General features: G+C 43.2%; 1 protein-coding gene across 4 annotated transcripts in view; it reads left to right on the top strand.

Annotated features, from left to right (window-relative positions):
- Positions 1-24676, top strand: part of NRXN3 (neurexin 3) — a 1560869-nt gene that overhangs the window by 1371583 nt on the left and 164610 nt on the right. The window contains exon 21 of one of the 4 annotated variants that reach the window (XM_054971958.1): positions 14091-14108. The exons of the other annotated variants lie outside the window; for them this stretch is intronic. Within the exon in view, the coding sequence (XP_054827933.1) occupies positions 14091-14108 (18 nt within the window). The remainder of the gene's footprint in view (positions 1-14090; positions 14109-24676) is intronic. 4 annotated transcript variants of the gene reach the window in all.

The following is a 24676-nucleotide window of genomic DNA, read 5'->3' as shown; positions in this document are numbered from 1 at the left end:
CAAGTCAAGATTTTTACCTCCCTCTTGAGAAATTCTGCCATGTCCCAGCCTTGCTAGCATGTAGTAATGTTTGGGACAAGGGAATCAGAAGCTGATCACAAGGATTTGCTGAGAGCCAAGCTACAAGTGACGCCTGACACAGGTTAGACACTTGTCAGCTTACCTCAAGTTTTTTTTTTAAAGAATTTTTATTGGATTAGAAACATATAATAACAATTATAATCACATTCTTTAATTTTTTCTAATTCTAACCCCCTCCCTTTCCCCCCCTTTTTATTGACTTCCAACAGTTTTCCAACCCCCTATCCACTTTCCCTCTACTCCTTCATATTTATTTTATTTGTTTATTCAGCTTACCTCAAGTTTTGATGGGAAATGTAGGCACCCTGTTCTTGCAGCTTGGCTCTCTGACTGCTGTCCAATGGACTTTTCCATTGTCACTTGTCCAACATTCCGCCAAGCTGCCTACATTTCCCATCAAAACTTGAGGAAAGCTGACAAGTGTTCAACCTGTGTCATTCATCACTTGTAGTTTGGCTCTCAGAGTCAGTTTCTGATCTCCTAGATCTGGCAATTTTGATGCCTAAACTTATCAGGCTTGCTGGGACATGGCAAAGATTTGGGGAGGGGGTGGATGTCTGGGTAGGAGTCAGAAACTGAATCCAAGCTGAACTGTGAGGAATGGCTTCTGACCGCCCCCCCCCCAACCCCCAGGAAAAAATTGCTGCGTCAAACACCAGTTTCTTCAACTAAAAAGAGGACGGGAAAGTTCTTTCCAGCCCTTTAAGTGGTAATGGGAACCATGATCCTTTCTGTGTCTTGTTCAGAGTGCATCAGGATGTTGAGTCTTCAGTGCATCATCTGCCTGAATTGAGCTGAAGTAATTTCAGTATTAACCTGGACCTAGATGGCCCAGGAGGTCCTGATCTTGTCAGATCTCAGAAGCAAAGCAGGGTCAGCCTGTCAGGATGTCTCCTGTCATACTCTGCAAAGTCCTGTGTATTGCTTGTACTCTGCAAGGCCTGTGTACTGTTCAGTTCTGTTTGGCTCTGATGTTAGAAGTTGAAACTGTTCTCTGCCTGGAATGTAAAAGCCTGCTGTTATCTCTGTGTCCTGGCAAAGAACGTAACAGGGAATGCTACTAATAGCTTATCAATACAATTGCTTTAACTCATGCAGTTCCTGGATTCACGCAGCGAAGTCATTGAGAGTTATTTGGCAAAACCTTACAGATTGCCAGGAATGGTGTTTCACTACAAGCACATAACACTACAAGCATTACAAGCACATACTTATTAATCTAGCCCTGTCAACCTGGCTAGAGGGAGCAAAGGTACCTTTTGAAGTGTGGATGGACCACAAAAACCTAGAGGCCCTCCGTTCACCCCACAGATTGGGTGCGAAACAGCTCCCGGGGTTGAAGTGCTTTTCAAAGTTTCAGTTCACCCTCAAGCACCTCCCTGGGTCCTCAAACTTCTTAGCGGACGCCTTGTCCCGCCTCCCACAACAAGAAAGCCAGAGAGAGGAGATTATTGATATTATGTTCACACTGACCCAGTTGGGAGGGGCAGTGATGACATGGCAGTAAGCGCGGGAACTTCAGACACCCCCCGCCCCGCCCCTGGATAGAGAAAATCAAGGTGGAACTGGAAAAGGAGGAGAGAAGGATCTGCAAGATCTTCTGGTGAAGGGAGAGGATGGATGCTGGTAATAGAAATGGCAAACTATATGTGCCAGGAGACCTTTGGGGGGAGTTGCTAAAGAATTATCACAACAACAAATTGACCAGGCATTTCGGGTTTGCATTTAGCTCAGGGCCAAGCTACACATGACGAATGACACTTGAACAGCAAGTGTATTTCTCCCTGTTCGCTTGCCCTCCACTCAATCCACTTGCTGTTCAAGTGTCATTCGTCATGTGTAGCTTGGCCCTCAGAGGCAATTTTGGTGGTCAGCTATGAAAAAAGATCTCTCTCAATACTCATCCTGGATGCAGTGAAGTCATTGAGAGTTACTTGGCAGAATTTTACACAGTCTTGGTTAGTAATCAGATGGGAGACCTCCAATGGAGACCTAGAGCCAAGCTACAAGTGACGAATGACACTTGAACGGCAAGTGGATCGAGTGGAGCGCAAGTGGAGGGCAAGTGAACAGGGAGAAATACACTTGTATTTCTCCTTTCCCATCACTTGTAGCTTGGCCCCTAGTTTGCCCAGGCAGGCAATAGCAAACCACCCCTATTAGTCTCTTGCCATGAAAACCCCGCCAGGGGTCGCCTTAAATCAACCTTGACTTGAGGACACTTTCCACCACCACAAGGGGAAAATATCAGCCGCCTTTATTTTTCAGTTGTGTGATTCTAAACACTGTAGTATTTCATTTGTGCCTGGACAAACTTGATTTTGGTCCCATTTTTTTTTAAATTCAGGGATAATTAGAATAGAAGAAAATGTGCATATGCTAGTGTAATGTGCACTTTTGTCCACAATAAATAACTGCAGATGTGGTCCTGACAGGACAGAGTTCATTGTCCCCATTCTTGACCTCCAAGTATTCAGTTGAATGTCTGTATAGAGCATATGGGCATGCAACTGTTTAGGGCCATCTAAACAGTTGTGTGTGTAAGGCTATCTGTGGTTGTGGTTTAATTGTAGAACTTCTGCTGGGCACATGGAAGGTCCCAGGTTCAATCCATGGCATCTCCAGTTAAAAGGATCAGGTAGTAAGTGAAGTGAAAGATCTCAAATTGAGACTAATGCCAGTCAAAGTTGACATTATTGACTTTGATGGACCAATGGCTTGATTAAGTATAAAGCAACTCCATATGTTCATGTAACAGCCTATGCATATGTGCAGAGATTTCATGCAGGCATTCAGTTGAATGTATGGAGACTGGAAGTAGGGAAAACATGAGTGATTCCACTTCTCCCCAAGTATTCAGGGTAATGTGCACAGGGCTAGAAAGATCCCACACGTCCAGGATTAGAGAAGGGAAGGACTTCTGTGATGAATTACACATTATAAAAAGCTTGAAAGGGCTGTACATACACAGCAGCAGGACTGTTAAGGGTTAATCCCTCACAGAATCAGAGAGCTTTGAGTGGCAGGCTAATCCAAGGGATCTGATTGGGTAGCATGAGCTGGAAAGAGAAGGGTCTGTTTTTCAGTCCTAGCTGAGAGAGGTGGAGTGTGAAGAGTTGGGAGATGGACTCTTAAGGGAGAGCAATTTTAACATCAGCAGAAGAATTGGGGAAAGTTGGCAAGGAGGTTTGGGAAGTAGGTGCAGACTCCCAAAAGGGCCAAAGAAAGGGGATGGATCTTCTAAAGAGAGGAGATTTTCCGTATGCAGTCAAATGCCTAAGGAGATCTTCAGATTCCGTTAACAATTGAAGGAAAGCATTGGTGTGTGAAGAGAAGGGAATTGGAGTATTAGAAAGTGGGTACCAGTGTTCCTAACTCCAGAAAGAGGATACTAAAAGAAAGCTGCTGAATTGGAATTCATATGTAAATTTGACTCAGTCAGGCTGGGATTGAATAGAGACTATGAATGGTTATCTCATTATCAGAAGTAACTGACTTCCTTAACAGAAGCAAACTGATCTCCATATCAGAAGCTACTGTTTGCAGCTGCTCCTCCCTCCCCTCTCCACCTATATATCTGACCAGTTTCTTCTTGCCCTCCATGCATCTGATGAAGAGAACTGTGATTCTCGAAAGCTTATGCTACAATAAAGTTGGTTAGTCTTAAGGGTGCTACTGGACTCTTTTTGATTTTGCTACTAAAAGGAAGTATACAAGAGTGCTTGGGGAACTGCAAGGGCACCAAAGCCTCAAAACAGAAGCCTTTAAGTATCTGTGAAGAGAATAAAAGCTGAAGTCTGTGCATGTTCTAATTTTACCTCAGAGATATATACGTATGTTAAATTAACTCAGAATTTTTCAACTCCTGATTTCACCTGACCTTTCCCCTCTAAAATAAATAAACTAGTTAGTTATTTTTGGAATTTTAAAAACACCTCTAGTGCTATTTCTGTTGGTTAAGGATGAGGGAATGTCATAATTTCCATATCAGAATGTAATATTTTCAGCAGACAATCTTGGTATCTTTTTTTCTGAATATAAAGGCATTTAACTACTCCACCTTATCAAACCCATAGTGACACTGACACCTGTATATAAATATGCATATATAATAGCGGGACCTGCAAGGACTTGCAGTGAGCATCTCATTTTCTCCTCCCCTACTTCCTCTGTTGCTTCCCTGAAAGCTCCAATAGCCTCTCCTCTTTTCCTAGTTCCTTCTCTCCTTCTCATATGCTCTTAATTTATCTTTACGTGCCCTCCAATCTTCAGCTTTCCCATCTTCCTCCCCATGGCAGTCTCTGCCAAGGAAAACTATGGCTGTGTTGTGCAGCATTGGCTGCTGGGCCAGGCCCAGTTGTGCACTGGGGAAAACACAAGGACTTGAAGGGGGGAACCTCACTTTTCCATGTATCCCCCTTCCCATCCTCTTTCCTCTTTCCTTCCCCTGCTTCCTTCTTTCCTTCCCATTTACCAACCAACCATTCTTTTACCTGCCTCCTGTCTTCAGCTATGTGTTTTGAAAAGACTAGCAGAATGTCTTAAGGGCAGAGGTTTGGCACATCCCTACCTGAAATTGTGCCCACCGAAGAAAACCATTTATCATAGAGGTCCCAGGTAGGGGTGTGCACCCCCAAAGATTCAGATTTCCTGCTTCAGGTTTACCAGAAGAAGGTACCATTTGCAGCATTTTAAAAAAGGCACTCTCCTTCCAGCGAATCTCCATTGGCTGGAAGGAGAGCTGCGGCGGGATTGGCCACTCTCAGATTCACTCCTCCCTTCCTAGATCCCCCTCCCTCCTCCCTCTTCTTTACTCTAACCCCCTCCTCCCTTTCCCATCGACTGTAGGGAATAATGGAGGTCGGTGGTGGATGGGACACCTTTTTGGGGGGACCATAACATGGCCTCCCGAAGTCCATTCTCCCTTAAACTTGGGTTGTTGTGAGGGGACAGATAGGTGTATGTGCCCTGCAGGTTTGCTTGCAAAATGCCACCTCTAGCGATCTAGGAACCCCTCCCTCCATTTCCCCATAGGGAATAATGGAGATCGGAGGTGGATGGGTACGTTCTTTGGGGGGGCATAACATGGCCCCCTGAAATTCAATATCCATGAATCTTGCGTGGCCATGAGAGGAGGGTTCAGAGGGGGGTCCCCTGCAAATCTGGTGCATTTTGCTTGCAAAATGCCACCCAAAGCCACCTACAAATCCCCACTAGCCACCGTTCTTTAGGAACAGCAAGGGGAAAACTGCTTCCACGCTACCTGAAGCTTACCAAAGCATTCCAAGGCACTTCAGTAATCTTTGCTATGGCATTCCTGAATAGCTTTAGCAATGCTGAGCCTGATTTGGGAATACCAAAACGTCCTGAATTGGGCCCAATTCAGGTTAAAAACCCAGAAACAAACCTGGAACACGAACACGAAGCGCACGTCCCTAGTCCCAAGCATACTGCTAACACAAATCTATCAATATCATTTTGAAGGAACTTTCTTGAAAAAATGACTGAGATAGCATATAGAAATATTTGGTTGAATAAAAAGTTGCTTTCTACCAGTAGAAAGGGGAGGGGGGAATTAGTTGGTGGAAGTGAGTTATGGTTATCAGAAAAGACCTTGGATAGCATCAATTAAATGCAATTCAAGTAACATAAGTAATATAACAAACAGTAAGAGATGGGACTGCTAGCTGAACAGAAATAAAGTTTGTATTTCCAGGAAGTCTCAGTTCTTGGTATGATAGGATTCAATGTGACACAGGAAAGAGCAAGCGGCTGCTTAGGAACAAACAGAGAAGAATCAATGGCTTTCTAGCTTGGAAACTGAGATCTGGTTTGCTTTCTTCTTAAACCGTGTCTGCTTTGCTTGCTATTTATACCCAACAGGGAAATGATTTGGAACTGCAGGCACTGCCAACAGACTTCTGAGGCTGATATTTTCATTTTGTTTTTGACAAGGCTCATTGAGAGGTGTATGTATGTGGGGGCGGGGGCGGGCGGTATGTCTTACCTTTCTTGGCTCACATTTGGATGACAGTGTAGAAATTAGAAATGCGTCCTGGCTGTTATGACAGACCCATTTCTTGAAACCATCTAATTAACGCCTTGGGTTTTCTCTAGCAAGAAACATTGCTGTGTAGCTAATGCAGAAAAAAAAGATGGTTCCCACAACATCCTTCTTTGTCTATGGGGTGAGCTGGCACTATGGGGTGAGCTGGCACCTGTGAATGCAAGCTCTGGGATTTGGTACTAGCTGCTTGATAAGTCCCAATCGACAGCTTGGGGCATCCAAATAGCAAACTGAGCTTGAGGCACAGGAGAATATGGTAGATTTGGAATAAGGAGACCACATTGTGGACTTTGGGTGATCCAGACTGAATTAATCTTGGACATATCTGTCCCTACCATACGCAGGGTGAGACAATTTGCCTTAGAGTATCTGGGGGATGCCATTAAACATCAAAAATTAATAATTGTTCAATTGTTGTTGTTGAGGTTACTATCTCGGTCATCCTTACAGACCTCAAGGTAGTTTACATGATACTCATCTCCTCTTTTTATCCTTGCAACAGACCTGTAAAGTTTGTAATGCTGCCCACTGAACTTCATAGATGTGTGGGGATTTGAAGCTGGGTCTTCCAGGTCATAGTCTGAATTGTAACCACTGCACTACTGGTGATAATATTACTATGGTCACCATAGGAGGGAAACCAGTTGGATTTTTTTCCCCTTCAGCAATAAATGTTCTGGGATCGTCTCTGACCCATTATACCATTTCTTTGGAATTGTTGAATGCTTTCCCTAGAAAAGACCATCTGTCCTTAAGAAGAAAAGCCATTGCAATGAGTTGTTGTAAATAGGCAATGTGTTTCTTTTGCAGAAATTGTAAAGCTAGCTCCTGCCCTGCCCCCCCCCCCCCGAATGCCTCATAACTCCATGGATTTGAGTTCAGTGGCACCTGAGAGACCGACAGGATTTTCAGGTTATGAACTTCTGAGAGTCAAAGCTCCATTCTTTAGATATGAAGAAGGGAGCTTTAACACTCTGAAGCTTATGCTCTGAAAGTCTTTGTTGATCTCTAAGGTGCCACTGGACTCAAATCCTGGTGTTCTACTGCAGCCCAACATGACTACCTGCCTGAAACTATCATAACCCCAAGGCAGACTGATCGTAAAAATTTAACTAGTAGTCACAATATTTATCCCCTTTTCTGAAAGGTGACCTCTGATGAGAAATGAAGGACATAAATGATTTTAATCTGCCGTAACAATGGAGAACCGGTCCTGACCATCTCCAACAATATAAATATATAAAATGACAGATTATGCTGCTGCTTCCTTCCCCCCTCTTGCCCAGACATCCCCATACACACACCATAATGCACAGCTAAATTCCAATTGTGCTTTATCTCTTGGCTGCTGCCCCAGTGATTAATGCTGCTCTTTCTGGGCGACTGGAAAATGAGAGGAGGCAGGGAGGGTGGGAGAAGCGAGATGTGTTTCAGGTGCTGTTTATCATTACCATTATTCCTTTCTAATAGTTTTTCCTGCTGTTGGAAGAGCTTAATTTACTAGAGGAGCAGGGGGCATGACAGGTGAGAGGAGAGTTGATGGCAGGTGGATGGATGGGCAAAGGCAAGGACAAAGATAGGAAGCAGGGCCATTGCAAGTGGGAAGCAAGGTCTTCTGGAGGAAATTTCACAGAGGATTTACAAAGCCCGATTCATGCATTACTGGGGGCAATGGTCTTGATTTAGGAACTTCCATTGGTATCTGCCCATTCCACATGAATCACTTTCTCATCCATTACCAGACTGGTATGCCATCCAGCCATAGGCATCACATGGCTCGTATATTGCACCATAACATTTCCATCCACTGAGAATCCTGTGGATTTGCTGCTGATTTTCTGCCCTTAGGGTTGATAGATCCTTGCCTGAGTCACTTTTACTTTGTTTCAAAGGACAATTTCCTTGGTTATGTCTGAGCCATCCTCCTGTCTTTCAAAAGAAGTAACCATACGCCTATTTCAAGCATTGAATGAAGTGTACTTGGGGGTGTTCTCAGGGTCATGGCTGCTGAGCCTCACTCTCAGGAATCCTGCATTCAAGAATCCTGTGGTTGATTGAGCTTGTTTGCATACACACCCACACACAACCTTGAACAACAAAGTGTCCTAGATTCCACACAGATTGCACACACAAGAATCTCTGCATATTCAGGTGTGGACAAATAGGTTGCCTTCAAACATGATCCTTGAAAGCGTGGAGGCCAGGGACGAAAACTGTTAGTGACATTCTAGCTCTCTCCCCAATGCAAATGAGAGACTGAAGAATGCCATAGTGGATGAGTAGAGTAGACTGAAATCATTTCTGTTACTGTGTAGCTGGCTAGCAGTATCAGTTTAGTGAACAATGGTTTAAGCTACCAGTCTCCTTGATCTAAGTTTCTGTTGTGTCCCTATCTAGCCACAACGGCATTTCCCCCCTCTTAGCTTGTTATGAATTTTAAAATTACAAAGGAAGTCAAGCAAAATGTTGTAGATGTTGTGAAGTCACCTGGTACACAATGTGAAAAGCTTGTAGCCTTCCTGTCATCCCTTGGGTAATTTTTGCTTCATCTGAGCTTATGGATCATGAACTCAGTCCTGGGAGTACAGCAGTGGGCGACTAGGCTGGACTTTCTGTTCAGAAAGCAATGGTAATTTCCCAGAGTTTTTCCCCCTATATAACATCAAGGGCAGCTGAAGCATTAGAAAGATATTAATGTAGTTTTATTTATTTTATTTGTACCCTGTTCTTCTAGAAAACATGTAGTGGCTTATGTGGTCTTCTAGTGGTCTGCCAACAAGACACTGATCAGATCCACATGCATATAGCTTCAAGCATGGTACAGCATCCACTCCTCCTTGACTAATTGCTGGGCCCCACAATATCATTAGTATCTTTTTCTGGTTTTAGAGAGCAGGAAATGAAAGCAGGACAATATTGTCCCCTTGGTAATCAAGTCACCAATAGCCTCAGGGATGTAAATTACAGTTTATACCACCAGGATGGTTTTAAAGGCAGAAGGAAGGTAATGGCCCGGCCTGACCATTTCTCCGCTTCTGTCAAGCTTGGTCATTTTGAATTTACCGAGCACTTTTCTGCTATTCAAACCTATTTAATGACTGCAGTAGCTCAAGGTCATTTCCCCTGAAAACCAAGGTTTCCTCCTCCATCAGTTGAATGCCATTCTCCCTCCACCTTTGAAAATTTGAAAGACACCTCATCCGTGATGGCAGTGAAAGGTGGCTCTGATTAGGCACTGCCATTTCTCATTGCCTCTGTTATAGATGTGGGAGAATACATGAAGTGGTATTTTCACTGTGATTCTGTTGGACTGATGTTTGGACTAAAAACATCAGATATGGTGAATAATAACAGATATTTGGGAAGGAGGCAAAATTATTTGTGCCAGTGATCAGATGTATCTACCCAAAAGGCTTCTCTAACATTGCATTCGCACTTGTCCATGCTAACATATCAAAGCTTGCCATCACTAGCCCCTCTATACATGACCCATTCACACATTAAATCAATGTGTATATAATGGGAGTGGGCAAGAGCATACTGTCCCCATGTCCATGCAATTGCCAGCTCGTGACTATATGCAGAGGAAATGTATGTGCATGTACTCCCTCTCCGGGTTAAGGAAAATTCAGCATCCCTGAACACAGGGAGGGGGATACACGTTACACTTCCCGTGCACATAGGCAAGGGAAATTCTGCAGAGGCTGGGGGTAGGTTCAGCATACTTATGTCTGCTTGCTCTCTGCATGTGCACATAGATTAAATGGGCAAACAGATTGTGTATAGAGAGCTAGTATGACTGATTTATTCATTTAATGCATTCTTATCCCACTCTTCTTCCAGGGAACTCATTGTGACAGACCCTGCTCTGTTTTATTCCTAACCTGTTAGGTAGGCTAGGCTGAGAGAGAATGACTGAGCCAAGCAGGGATTTGAACCCAGGGCTCCCTAGAACTAGCTCAGCACTCTAACCATACTCCCAAACTGGCTGTAGAATCCAATTAAACAACAATAGAATGGTTAAACTAAACCAGCAGGATAAAAATAGACAGATAAATAATGTCAGAACAATTTGAAAATCCTGCATAGGAGCTGAGCACCACAGGAAGCCCTGATGTGACTGCATGAAGTGGCCACTTCCATGCTGCTTCATCAACTCCTGTCCAAGGGAAGGCCATTTATCTGTCACATTTATTTATTGAATAAAATGTAAACCCTGCCTTTCTGCCTTCATAACGACCAGTAAGTTAAATATACATAATGAAATCACATTTTAAAACAATTAAAACCAACCCAAACAACAGCAACAACAACATATCACTAAAGCTAAAAGCTAACAGTATACAAAGACATGCAAACAACAATTAAAATATTTAAAACAATTAACATTGGGAAGGAAGGAAAGAAGGATCAATTACTGGGGTAATACCAAATAAAATAAAAAAAAGTCTTCAGCTGCTGATGGAAAATGGCAATGGAAGGCGACAGAACTGCTTTGCAAAGACTCTTTGGAATCATCAGTGGGGCCTTATAGGCCGTCTAGTACAACCTTCTTAGTACGACAGAACAAAGATGATTTTTGATGTATAGCAGAGGTATGTGTAAATATTGCATGTAAATATAACTTGGCTTTTGCAGTCATATATTTTGGAAGGTGATTGTTCTGGAGTAATTAATGTGCTAGGGTGTCAGTCATCTAAGATGAAACCTTTCTTCCAGAAACTATACACTTTTCTAGGTAGTTTTCCAGAAACTATACACTTTTCTAGGTAGCTTACTGTGGAAGTACAGTGAAAGACAATTCTTATTCTTTCTTCAAAAGCCTTATTTGAAAGGTATTAATATGCTGGTTGGGAACATTACAGCATGTGGGTGTATCAATTAATGCCAATTATAATGTGATTGACTTACCTTGGCAGCATATGGCCCGACAATGTTCATTCTGAGTGGGCAAGGTGAAGGATTTGCTTTTCCAATTCATGTAGAGACATTATTCAGAAGGCATGCTGTCCAAACGGCATTGTGGTTTGTACCCTAGAGGGCCACCTACTTTGACTAGTAGCCACAATGCTGTGTTCTGTGTAAAACCTTTGGCACAGTTCCTGCTATTTTTGTTTCTGCTTCTGTTCCCTCATTGACAGCTCCATTTCTTTGAAGGCCTCTTGGGCTAGGCTGAGAATACCTCTTTGCCACTGAGCTCTGTTGGTCAAAACTCCCTCAGATTTATACCTGAGCAATGAATCCAGAGCTGTGAACTCTGTGGTGAAGTCTGACACCTCTGTACTTTTGCATTGTAAAAGACCATGAATGGTGCTGAATAGCACACATATTTTCCAAGTGAGCTTCCTGGCCAGGCTCATGGTTAAAATGCACTTTGCGTCCAGCTCTTTCACATCCCTTGAAATGATACCAAAGGAACCATGATGATCCTTGTAAAGCAATGACCTCAGACGATTTCTGTTTTTAGCATGAGTTGCTTTTATCTACAAAACTCAGAGGAAACAGGGGTTTGCAGAAAGTGCGCATGGCAACCTTTGGATTTTTTTTTTAATTGAACAGAGTTCCCTTGAATACACTGTACTTCTGAATGATCTCTTGCGTGCTTTCAGAAAGTTCTCTAGTAGTGAATCTTAATGCCGTGCTGTCAGTGGAAATTGTTTTCCCTAAGTAATTCAGAGTCGTGTTATTAGGCCTGCAATTTTGCCACTTTCTATCTCAGCTTTCACAATTTTTCTCTCTGCAGCTGTTATCCCTATTGTCCTTCTCTTGTTCCTGTCCCTATAGTCCTTCCCATACTTTGCTGTCAATTGGCCTAACTTAATATATTATATTTTACATGTGTCTGCCGTAGAGTAGAGACTTCTAGTCAGACCTCAGCTGCAGATTCCCCATTGGGATCTCAGTTTTCAAATGTACAGGGCCTTGATTCATGTCAAGAGCACGGCACATGGAGAGAAGGGGCTTCTTCCTTTCCTCCTGCACTGTTTTCCTGACCCCAAATAAGCCAAAGGTGCTCTTTGCCCCATTGGCAGCTGCATATATAGTCCACTAGGGGAGCACCATAGGGGAGAAGACAGGAAGCCCATCTTCCCTCACACCACAGTCATGATCTGAACTAAGCCCCCCCCCCACACACACACACTTAGAATTGATTTACCAGCAGAGAACTCACAGATGACATTTAACTAAAGGTCCCTATGGTGTAGAATGGAAAGTGTAATTAGGCTTCCTTGTTTCCTTAGGCCTCCTTTCCTCTGCCATCCATGCCTTCCTGCTCTGACTGTTGTGCCTGGTACAAAATATTGTCTCAGATATTGTAGCCTCCCTGTCTCCCCACCTCCATCAGCAAACTGTTTCCTTCATCCTGTAACACTTGCCAGCTGGCACTTACAGCTAAGCTACAAGAGACGAATTACACGAGGAGGAGCACGTGAAGGGAGTCGCAATGTTCGCCGGGCAGCTGAGTTTTAAAAGAGATCAGAAAGCTTTGTCAATTTCCCCTCTCTACAGAGCCAGGGAGATCATTGCCCAGAGGGTTTGTTAATTTCCTCTTTTGCCTCCAGAAGGCTCTTTCAGTTTCACCTCCCCTTCTAAGAGGTGGAGCGGAAAGCCTTCCAATCTCTTTTAAAACTCAGCTTCCCGGTGAACATTGTGACTCCCTTCACGTGCTCCTCCTTGTGTTATTCGTCTCTTGTAGCTTGGCTCTAAGTCCCTCTGCTGTTAGTGTATGTCAGCTCTACTTGCATCTGATGTACCAAATATTGAAATGGAATTGGTTACTGATTTTGTAGGAAAGATAATGAACCTGCACAGTGGAGTGATTCATTCGCTAATGGAAAAGTTTCAGATGCTCCGTAGCAAAGGCTACCTGGTGGCCTCTAAAGCTGACCTTGTGCATTACCCCTTATTTGGGTTTCTGTGGGCGGAGGAGTTCTGGCTGGTGATTAGCAGAAAGGATTCTGTGGAGGCTTGTTGTATGTGAAAACCAGGAAGTATATTTACTGTAGGGATTAAAAATGGTTATTGCTAGAGTAGATCAATAAGTTTAAATGCATTTTCTAAGCAGGTAATAAGTTTTTTCTTTTAGGATCAATCAGCCAAAAATATTTGCTGATTTTTGTCTCTTGCTTTTGAGGATCGTAAGCTATGTCTTGTTGTGGCTCAAATCAACACATCTAGCTGCAAACAAAAAGGGGGCAGATGGGAATAGCATTTCTGAAAACAGGCAGCAAGACAATTCGAGGACTGAGGTTCTCGGGCCTGTGTTTTGTTATACAAAAAGGGAGGAGCTTTGAAATGGCTAAGGATAATTTTTCTGTGACCAACTCACCATACAATTATTTCCAGGTATATGAAGTGATAACTATGACACTTTCCATAAGTGAATGGGAACACCTTTTTACCTGTTGTTTCCACCAGTTCATTTCTCGGAGGAGAAGAGACAGGCTATCCCTCTTCGGTCTAAAAATCCACTGCTCTTCTTTGCAGGGGGACTGTTCATACATGCAAAAGAGCATCAGGAAAATTAGTTATGGGAAAGCTCCTCTGCACGAGCCTTTCCAAGCCAGCTGGTCTACACCAATGAAAAGCTGTAGCCAGTTACTAGATTTCCTATGTAGAGGGAAAAACAGTTTGCCAGAAAGGACTGTAAACCTCACTTGAATGGAGCCCTTCCCCACGAGCCAATTTGTATTCAAGAAGGTGAGGCATTAGAAGAGCTGGTTAGGAAGGGTTTCCTTTCAGGTGTTTAGTTGGACCCTTCCCCAGCCACAGGTCTGCTCATCAGTAAGGCTTCTAAGATGGAACGCTTTTCAACAGCAGAAATGTTTGTTCTAGTATTTTGTGGAAATGATTTTTCTGTTTACATTTTCTGGCAATGATCCACTTCAAGCATAGCAGTACCTGGTAACTCCACACCCCTTCAAACAGAACAATACCTAAGGACTCCACACAGGAAGATGTGATGCACTCAATTTTCCTAGGACACGTTGTGCTTTTGTTCTGCAAACCTCTCTCTCTCTCTCTCTCTCTCTTTCTGTTAATTTTGTTCCTTATCTTCCTCCAAGAAGCTATGGGAGGTATAAATATTTATTCCCCATTTTATCCTCAAGGCAACCCTGTGATGTAGGTAAAGCTGAGAGAGAATGACAGGCCTGAGATCACCCGTCTCTGATCTTCTGTTAGACATAGGATTTAAGAACGTTAGAGGCGCTCTGCTGGATTTGACCGTTGATCTATCCGGTCTGGCATTATATTTCACATAATGGCCAACCAGTTGCCCTAGAGGAACAGCTAACAGAGCTCACAGGCCAAGGTCTTTCCCCGACATTGCCTCATAGCCTGACTGAAACATGGGAGGTTCCCTTTAGTCCCCATTGCCAGTAGCCGTTGATAGACCTATCCTCCATGAATCTGTCTAACCCACTCTTAAAACTATATAAGTTTGTGACTATCACTACATCCACTGGCCATGAATTCAACAATTTAATTTCTTGTTTTTGTCCATCCATAATCCATTTCCATCAACTTCAATAACTGCCTCCACGTGTTGGTAAAATGGGAGTCCCAGACTCTTTAACCTTCCCTCATAGGAAAAGAGCAAAATGACCTTGGGCCAATCACACACTCTCGACCTAACCTACTTCACAGATTTGTTGTGAGGAGAGAGGACAGGAAAATGATGGAAGCTACTTTGGGTCTCCATTGAGGAGAAAGGTGGGGTATAAATTACATAAATGTGTAAATAAATAAATCATCTTAGTTGCCCTCTTCTGTACTTTTTCCAGCACTACTATATTTTACTTGAGATGTGAGGCTGCACCATAGACTGGCTCCTATGCCTCCCAGATCCAAATGCAAGACTCTAGCCACTAGACCATACTAAGCAAAAGCATTATCAAAATCAGTCAATGCTGAAGATTGGGAAGTTAAAGTTGTCACAGATGGCTGTATCCTATGCTGTGCTATATAAAAATAGCTCCCTCTGTATGGAGACTGTATCAACTTATTTTTGCAATATGTTCCTCCACGTCAGCCTAACACAAACCTGGCTCAGGTTCTCTCTGATGGACATCTGGTGTGTGAGTAGAGAAGGAGCAAGCAGTGCCACAGTTGTTGGGGGGAACAGCTGGGTGCTGCTCCTATCCAGGGGGTTTTGCTCAGAGGAGAACAATTCTGTTGCAGAAAGCTCAGATCATTCTTCCCCACAGCTACAGGCACAAAAAAGAGCAGAGCAGCTGTTACACAGTTTCTACAATGGCCAATTCCAGCACTTGCACTTTACGGAAAGAAATGGTTTGTGAGCATTTGATGCAAAGTTACTGCAGGGCATTGGTGTTGTTCCTTTCTGCATTGTCAAAGAGAAAAGGAAAGGGGGAAGGAAGGCAATAGAGGTCAAGTGGCAAAACAAATATATTTGTAATAGGACTTCGGATTTTGTAATACTGAGCAATTTCAAGTTATCTCTCTGTTCCACAGTGTGATAAACTATAAACTGGGTACAATAAGATGTACCTAAGTTTCCAGATACCCATTAATGTCTACTAGCCATGATGACGAAAGGGACCCTCCATATTCATATTCTGAATACCAGTGCTAGGAGCCAGCAAGGATCAGAGGAAGATCTTGGCTCTGTGCCCTGTTTCTTGGCCCTGCTGGGCAACTGGTTGGTCACGGTGTAAAATAGGATGCTGGGCTAGGTGGGCCGCTGGTCTGTTTCTTATGTACCCTGTGCCCCACGCTAAGCACAGTGCAAAAAAAAAAAAAAGCTCTGTTGAAAGTAATGGAACTTGTTTCATTTTGGAGTTTCTGTGCACTTCTGCCATTGGTTTAAATTGTCTTGTTAACAGAAGGAGAAAGAATTTGGATTCTTTAGCCAAGTATCACAGCCACAGCCACCTCCCCCCTGCCCCGAGTTGCAATGGGCAGGTGGTCAAGCCCCCTTCCCTTTCTTTATGTATGTAAAATGCAGCCACTGGAACATAACAGGTTGTGTGTTCCTCTTGGATTTGTCAGTACTGTATGTGCAAACAGAATACCCTGATATTGTTGCTTCCTCGGGATCTGTATACCTTTAAAGAAGATCCATGCAGTCTTTTTTTCTTGCTTCTTTCTTTGATTTGGTACTAGTATGAGTAAGTGCTGCCATGCCAAATAGCAATCCTTGCCATCTTGATGGGTGTACCTCTGTGGGCCTTTCCTTAGTAAAGGGAATTTGTTCATGTTTGTCCCCATAGTGGCACAAGTTCATGAACTCTGCTCCATTGCCTGTTTCCATAAAGATAAAAAAAAAAAAAACAATAGGGTCAAGATGAGCTGTGTGCACTTCCCACCATGTAATTTCAGTGTGGGATTATCCCCCTCTGTGGTGCCCGGACTTTTTCATATTATGTGAACTAATGTGGTTATGATGTTTTTATTGTATTTTTAACTGTATATCTTGTTGGAAGTTGCCCTGAGCCCACTTGTGGGAAGGACGAGGTATAAGCTGAACAAAACAAACAAATAAAACACCACTTTCTTGAGTTAAAATGCTGGTTGGAATGGTGGAGATATTAAAGGACATAGAGCTCTCCACTTTTGATGGGGTTCAGTTTGCCCTTGTAGACCCAGGCCATTTCCACACGTCCTGGCATAGCGCTAAACTCACTCAACGAAGGCATCTTCCTGGCATGATTTCTGATGTCATCGCACCACAAAAATGGGATTGTGATGTGATGATGTCAGAAATCACACCTGGAAGATGCCTTCATTGTGTGAGTTCCGCGCTATGCCGGGATGTGTGGAAACGGCCCCAGTTAGGAGCCTAGGAGTTATAAATGATCCAGCATTGCTGCTAGAGAAGCAAGGTAATTCTGCTGCAAAAAATGCTTTCTCCAAACTCAAGTTTAGCTTGGAAGATGGCCTCCTACCTTGACATGGCTGATCCAGTCAAGTGGATCTATGCCATGGTAACATCAAGACTATAGTATTGTAATGCACTCTACATAGGTTTTCCCTTGAAGTCAACTCAGAGACTCCAGTTGGAGCAGAATGTTGCAGTTTGATTATTATCAGGAGCTAGCTGAAGCATACATAGTACTCTCATTCTGCAATCACTCCATTTGGGCTTCCCATCGGTTACTGGGCTTAATTCAAGTTTTTGACTATCGCATATAAAGCTCCATGGCCTTGGTCGCTCGTATCTACGGGACTTCCTCTCTCCCTATGCTCTACCATAGCAGCTTCGCTCATCTGAACAGGGTCTTCTGCAGGTGCCACTCTGCAAATGGGCAACATCAACAGCTGCCGTACATGTGCATTCTCAGTGATGGCCTCCACCCTATGGAATGGCCTGCCTGAAGAGGTCAGGAAAACATCCACTCTCCTAGCTTTCTGTAAACTATGCAAAACTGAATTATTTAGAAGGGCTTTTTTACACAGGTCTTAGGACTGTGCTGTAAGGAAATGGCTCAGAGAGATGCACTAGTAAAGGGATAGGAACTGTAGATTGTATTACAGAGTACTGTTTATTGCTGTATGTTTCTATTATATAATTCCACATAACTTAATGTCATGTCAATTTGCTTATGTTTTGTCTTTTCAGTTCTGTGTCAGATTTATGCTTGTTTTCAAATGTCTACAGTCCTTTCCATATTGTATTGTCCCAGCCATTGAACATATTGACTTACATTGTATAATCCACCTTGAGCCTCAGCAAGAAAAGTGGACTATAAATAATTTATTTTTTAAAAAAAACAATCTTATTCATATTTATTTACAATATTTATGGTCTGCCTTTCTCACTAAGACTCAAGGTGGATTACACAAGTGAGAACAGTCAATTTCAAAGACATTTTAATAAACATATAATAGGTTATATACAAGAAAGTTTGCCAAGATTTAAAACCAGCATAAATCTATTACAGAGTTGAAGAAATGCTGAAATAGTACTCCTTTCATTACTCTTTGGTTTGATGCTAAAACGTCAAACTGGAAGCAGGACCAGCTACTATGCAGACATACTTTTAGCTATCCTTGGGGAAATTTGGACGACACTTGCTGTGCCTTGAGAAGATGCAGTGTTAACTGGTCCAAAAATTCAGGTCTACTGAAAGGAAGCCTGTGAAGATGCATCCTGATGATGTGCAAATATACATGAGGGTTGGAGAAGACCTATGTGATGTGTTAGAGGCAAATACTCAGTACAAAAGCAGTTGGGAGGGGCTGTGACTCAGTGGAAAAGTTCCATGCTTTGCATGTTGTAGGTCCCAGATTCAATCCCCAGCCAGTCGAGTTAAAAAGGACCGAACAGTAAGTGAATGACTTCTGCCTGAGACCCTGGAGAGCCACTGCCAGCCTGACCCTAATGGACTGATGGTCTGATTCAGTAGAAGGCAGCTTCATGTGTCTTCATGAGTGAGTATAAACTGACTGGAAATTTATATAGAGAAAATTAGGAAGAGGGAAATGAGTTTTTAACCAAATATCTGGAATAATTTTCCAGGAACAATTGAGAAGGTAAAGCAGCTACTTAGCCATCTCTTTCATTGTGTGAATTTTGCATCGATTCATTTGTCAAAGTATTGTAATTCATTTCCATCTTTTGTCACCATTGTGCTGAGATGCTTGCAAAAAAAAATGGAGGGGATCACTTGGAGTGCTTTCATTGCCTTTTACTGCATAGTAATCTTTCTCTTGTTCAACTCTAAGATTATTTTTCACATCTTTTCTGCATAGATGATACTTTTTGTATAAAGGTACAAAAGATTTAATCAGACCTTTAAAAATTACATTTTAGCAAGTCAAATCATTAGTCTGCCTTCTTAGTATTGTCTGCTCTGACCTGCAGCAGCTCGCCAAGGGTCTTGGGCATAGAAAAGTCTCTACAAACATGTTTTCACAGATATCCTTTATCTGGACATGCTAGGAATCAAACATGCTTCTGCATGCTAAGCTTGTGTTGTATTGCTGAGCCAGGGCCCTGTCCCAAATCAAAGATCCATGTATCCCAATGCTGTCTACTGTCTCTCCAAAAACATCTCCTTGATTGTCCCCTCAAAGAGTACTTCTCTCCCTCCCCATTACAGCCCCAGAGCATCATTCCACTCTAGGGGCCATCATTCCATTCTCAGAGGAAAATTTTCCAACTCCATCCCACATTTTCATTGCAACTTTTGGGTGCTGCAAGCCAATGCAAGTCAATTGGCATTTGCAGCTCCTATTCTATCTACTGGAAGTTTCCTGCAGCCGCCCTCTTTGGGGGGCTGTAACTTGGACCTATGAAATGCAATCTTGGCTAAACTTGGAGGGTAGCTGGAACAGAGCCTGCTGAACAGTCGCTTTGAGTTTGGCATCTGTGAGTATGACGGCGTGGTCCCAGGGCACCTGGAAGTGATGGATCATAGACCGATGAACCGGTCCACGAAATGAGCTGGGTCCATGACGTGACCATTTCACGTGGGTTCATTTCACGTGGTCCGTGAAATGTGATAGACCATGGCCCGATGGTCTGTTGGTTTTGCACGGTCCATGCCCACGTCTAATCCAGACTAAACAGGCAATTTCCATTGATTCCCTTTTCCTGCTTTAACCTCACCCCTCCCTTGTCAGGCTCCAACCCAAAGTCTTTGAACAAGGGATCTAGGAATTTACCTTGAGAGTTTCTGTTGGAGGAGGGAGTTCGTATTTCATTGCTGAGCTTAGGTCCCCACTACAAGTCAAGGAATAGAATCAGAAACAAACAAACAAACATCCACTGTACAACATTGCTCCACTGAATGGATGTCTGTGTGCAGTGTACTGGGCAAACACTGCAGCTGTCAGCCACATGACAGTTCTGCTCTTAATGCAATTGTATTTTGTACCCTTTTAATTTTTGCTGAATAGTAGCAAGCATACACATGTTGTAATGCTGAGGACCCGAGTTTTATTTTATTTTGATTAATTTGAGCATTTTCAATGGTCTCTTCCAAAATCTGTACAATCCCATCTTCCCTTCTCCCATTATGGGAGCCATGTCTCCACCCTAACTTCCTCCTTCAATCTATAATGACTTGTTCAGAAAGCTCTATCAATTTCCTTTCACTCTCTCTTTCTCTCATGATTGCTATAGACCATGCATCTCGGATGAATGACAAGCAGGCCCAGTATATTTCTGGGAATCACAGGTTTAGATCTGCTAGAGTGTTTCTGCAAAACAAAACAAAGCAACCACCATTTAGCATTCAAATACACTCTATTATGTACAATAAATATAACAATGAGTAATCCACAGGCAAAAGACACTCGTATACATAGAACAAGCACCAAAGAGTCTAACGAAAGTATCTGGCAACTCTATGAAATCTAACAAGAATATCTAACTACGGGCTCCCGATTTCTTGTCCTGTTTCTGGAAAGCATTTTGTTCAAGTTATATTTACAGGTTAGATATGGAGTGTTCTTCACAGAAAGGTGATGATTTCAGGTGGTAGGAACCTAATCAATCAGTAATAAACATAATAATCACCCAATGTCATTAGCCTCGTTTTTCAAAATAAATTCAAACACTACACTTGTTTTGAGCATCTTACCGTGCCTACAAATAGTAATATCCCAATGTATTAATTTTCAATAGTCATAGTGACTAGAGTGTTGGACTAGAATCTGGGAGACCAAGGTTTGAATCCCCATGCTGCTATGATAGCTTGCTGGATAACTTTGAGTCAGTCACACACTCTCAGCCTAACCTACGTCACAGGGTTGTTGTGAGGATAACATGGAAGAGAAATATGTAAGCTGTTGTGGGTCCCCATTTGGAGAGAAAAGCAGAGTATAAATGATTTTTTTAAAAAAAATACTTCCATCTCTGACAGGAGGCCTGAGGGAAGCTCTCAGAGCCAAGCTACAAGTGACAAATGACACTTGAACAGCAAGTGTATTTCTCCCTGTTCACTTGCCCTCCACTTGCGCTCCACTCAATCCACTTGCCGTTCAAGTGTCATTTGTCACTTGTAGCTTGGCCCTCAGCTTACCCATGCTTTCAGCAGTAGCTGTTTTCAAGCCCAACAAGGAAAGGGCTTGTGCCACATTGTGAAACAGTGCTCAGAACAGCCACAGGTAGCATGCCAAAGAGCCACATGTGCCTCCAAAGCCACTGAGTGAGTATCACTGCTCTGTTGACAGAAATCCCTTCAGCCCACAGAAACACTCCAGTGGATCTGTACCTGGATTTTAACTTTGCTAAATCCCTAGTTTGATGTCTTTAAAGCTACCATACCTATAGCATGATCACTTCTTGCTAGGATTGCCAGGTTTCCCACTGATGATGTGACAGAACTTCTGGGGAAAACCCAAAATTGATGTCACATCTAGGAATCATGGGGAACTCTATGATTTTACCAAAGATTATATGATAATTCCTATAGTGGTGCCAATAGCACCCTACTCTTTGTTCCCGCTTCTCTGACTCCTGCTGGGTGCCAACCATTGGCTAGCAACCCTACATCTTGCTGGTATCTAGCAGGCTATCTTGCACAGATTGTCAAAGACAACAGTGAGTGTGTAGCCTAGAAAGCCATCATGGTTAGTATTCTGCCACTCTTGGTTCCCCAGGATTCCAGCAAGGGCCAATGGATAATAACTGCTGAGCTTTAGCTGCACACCAGTAGAGCAGCAGAGCTGATCATATTAGTCCTGAAATGACATAAATATATGGAAATGCTGCCAGAAGGACTTGTATTTAGGTTGAGGCACTGTTAAACGCCCTCAGGTAATCAGATCCAATAAAAACATTGGCTGGCTTGACCTTTGAAGCTAACAAATTGTGCTGCAGTCTCTCCCAATTGCTCTTATTTATTCACTTCAATAGTTCTTTAAAGTGTATTTATTTGGAACAGCCACCACAAAGGGAAACATTTATGTACTGATGAACTTCTTCCTTGTTAAAACAGACAGTTTTAAAAGCTTTAATTCTAAGCTGATGTGAGGCTGCTGAAATAGTGCTAAGCAGTTTTGAGAAAGCAGTTTGTACCTTTCAAAATGAACCAATGGTAAAATCCTAAAGCTATCTTTGTACTATTCCACAGAGTACTGATTGCTTTGCCATAACTTATTTTAATAGTAACTAAACATAGACGGTTGTATTGGCTCACTTGCCTGTGATCCCTCTCGCCCAGATGCAGAGCAGAACCTTTTATAATTGAAAAGCCAAAGTCCATCAAGACTCAGAGCAAGAGAGAAATCAAGAGCTGGTATATGCAAGCTCAATATACGACATTAGTGAGAGCCAGTTTGGTATAACGGTTAAGAGCAGTAGGACTCTAATCTGGAGAACTGGGTTTGATTCCCCACTCCTCTGCTTGAAGCCAGCTAGGTGACCTTGGGTGGGTCACAGCTTCTAGGAGCTCTCTCAGCTGCACCCGCCTCACAGCATGATTGTCATTGAGATAATAATAACATACTTTGTAAACCATTCTGAGTGTGGCATTAAGTTGTTCTGAAGGGCGGTATATAAATTGAATGTTAAAAATAAATAATTGACATGATCCATTAAGTTTCTGCAGCCTTAATGCCAACTGTTGCAAGTCCCTTCTTAGGGTCTCATAATAAGTAATAATAAATGAGTGATTGTCCTCACCATGCCTGGTCCAGCTGAGAGCCCTGGCCTTCTACTTCATGATTGCCAAGGCCAGAGGGAGAATTCAGATAAAGCCCCCCCCCCAGTGTCACGCATGGCCCCATACTCATGAGGACCCCCTCCCTGGGCACCTTTTTAATTATATGGGCTTTAAAATGTGGTGATTTACTTTGGAAGTGTATATTTTGGTGGAAAAGAGGGCGGAAACACAACCAGTTGGTCTGAAGAGCCTATTCTGATTTAAATGCAGCAATGACAAAACTGTTTTCAGCATCCACTAATTGCAGTTGCTTGGGCTAGTCTCACTAAGTTCTTCAGAGATTGACAGGTTGTAGTGAGAAACAGGCAACCAAATGTGCCCTCGGCCCTTGTCCAAACTGGGTTGTGCTTGGATTGCTGTTTGGAGGAATGATCAATACTTCATTGATGGAACAGGGAGGGTTATATTCACAGCTCTTCTAAAGGATTAAACCTGTCATGGCCCAGTCTGGGCTCAGTGAGAGCAAGGACTCCTCAGGAGGAGAGGGGCTTCATGTAGCCAGCCAGGACTCCTCAGAAGAAGAGGAGCTCCATGTAGCCGGCCCTGACTCAGCAGAGGCTGGTAATCAGGAGCCGCAGCTGCTGGCTAATCAGAGCTTACAGCCAGCAGCTGAGGCAGAGCCACCAGTACTCTCCAGCCCCAGCACCACAGGGGAAACTCAGCCAGGGACTTCCACAGGAGAAGCTCAGCCAGGGACTGCCAACACCACAGGGGAAGCTCAGCCAGAGGCTTCCACCCCCCCCAGGTTTGCCTACGCCTAAAGAATGTCGCAGACAAAGGCTGAGGCTGGAGCTGCAGGAGAGATGGCACAGTGCTTGTCTCCTGAACCGACGCCAGCTGCTGGAGAGTGATGATGAGTAGCAGTAGGATGGAGCCCCAGCAGCTGGCTGTAACCCATGCCTGGCTATAAAAGCTGAGCTGAGGAAACTGATAGGCATGGAAGCTAAGTGTCAAACTACCTGCAACTGCTCTGTGTACCTTGCTTGTGCCTGCCTTTGGATCTGACACTATTGGCAACTGACCTTGGACTGTACCTGACCTGGCTCTTGGAGTCTGGACTCATTCCTAGTGTTTAGTTTGTGCTCTGACCACAGTTTGGACTTGGCTTTTGACCCTTGAGCTCCCCTTGGGCTTTGTGTTGGTGCTTGGACTTGAACCACCCTGCTTGGGCTGGCCCAGCCCGTGACAAAACCATTCTTGGGGGAGAAAAGAAAGGCTCCATAAATGCAGGTTTGGGCAGCCTTCTGACCTAAGTGGTTGCAGTAGTTTAAATGCATTGATTCAACTATAGGCTGAGGTGAAAAATGGGAAAGCCTGATCACTTGTCAAGGAAGTGGAAAGAAATGTGTACTAAAACATCCCATTCAGTTAGAGGGGCTATATTTTGCCTTGGCATGCTTGCCCTTTGCTGTACACTATCAGTGCTGCAGCCCCCCCCCCCAGCCTTCTCAAGTGCCATAAATAGAACACTGATGCATCACATGATAGCCTTTCAGTATTACTCACAGAAATTTAGACTTTACTGAACATCATTAACATACCCCTAAATCCACCTTGCAATGATTTCTTCAGTTCAAAACATGACCCTGTTGCTTTACTTAACTCTGCAGTAAGGAGTACTCCAATGAAAAGGAACATCCTCTCTGAATGCTGCTAAAATAGAAGGCAAATGGAGCCAAGGGACTGTACAGCAAGGAGTTGCCCAGATATGATCGATGGGTGATCTGGCCCTGGATGCACTATGGGAAATCTTATATTTCCTGAAGATGTTACAAGCTACTTAACTCAAGTGGGGAGAGAAATAGAGGCAACCAAAATGGTAGGCTACATAAATTAGATTGGGTTCAGTCAGATATGGCAGAACAATTTGTGTTTCTCTTCTGCAGAGGCT

Source organism: Eublepharis macularius, chromosome 2 (assembly GCF_028583425.1).
Source record: "Eublepharis macularius isolate TG4126 chromosome 2, MPM_Emac_v1.0, whole genome shotgun sequence".
Lineage (NCBI taxonomy): Eukaryota > Metazoa > Chordata > Lepidosauria > Squamata > Eublepharidae > Eublepharis > Eublepharis macularius.
The sequence above is the reverse complement of the archived record's forward strand: the minus strand, read 5'-3'. Positions and strand labels throughout refer to the sequence as shown.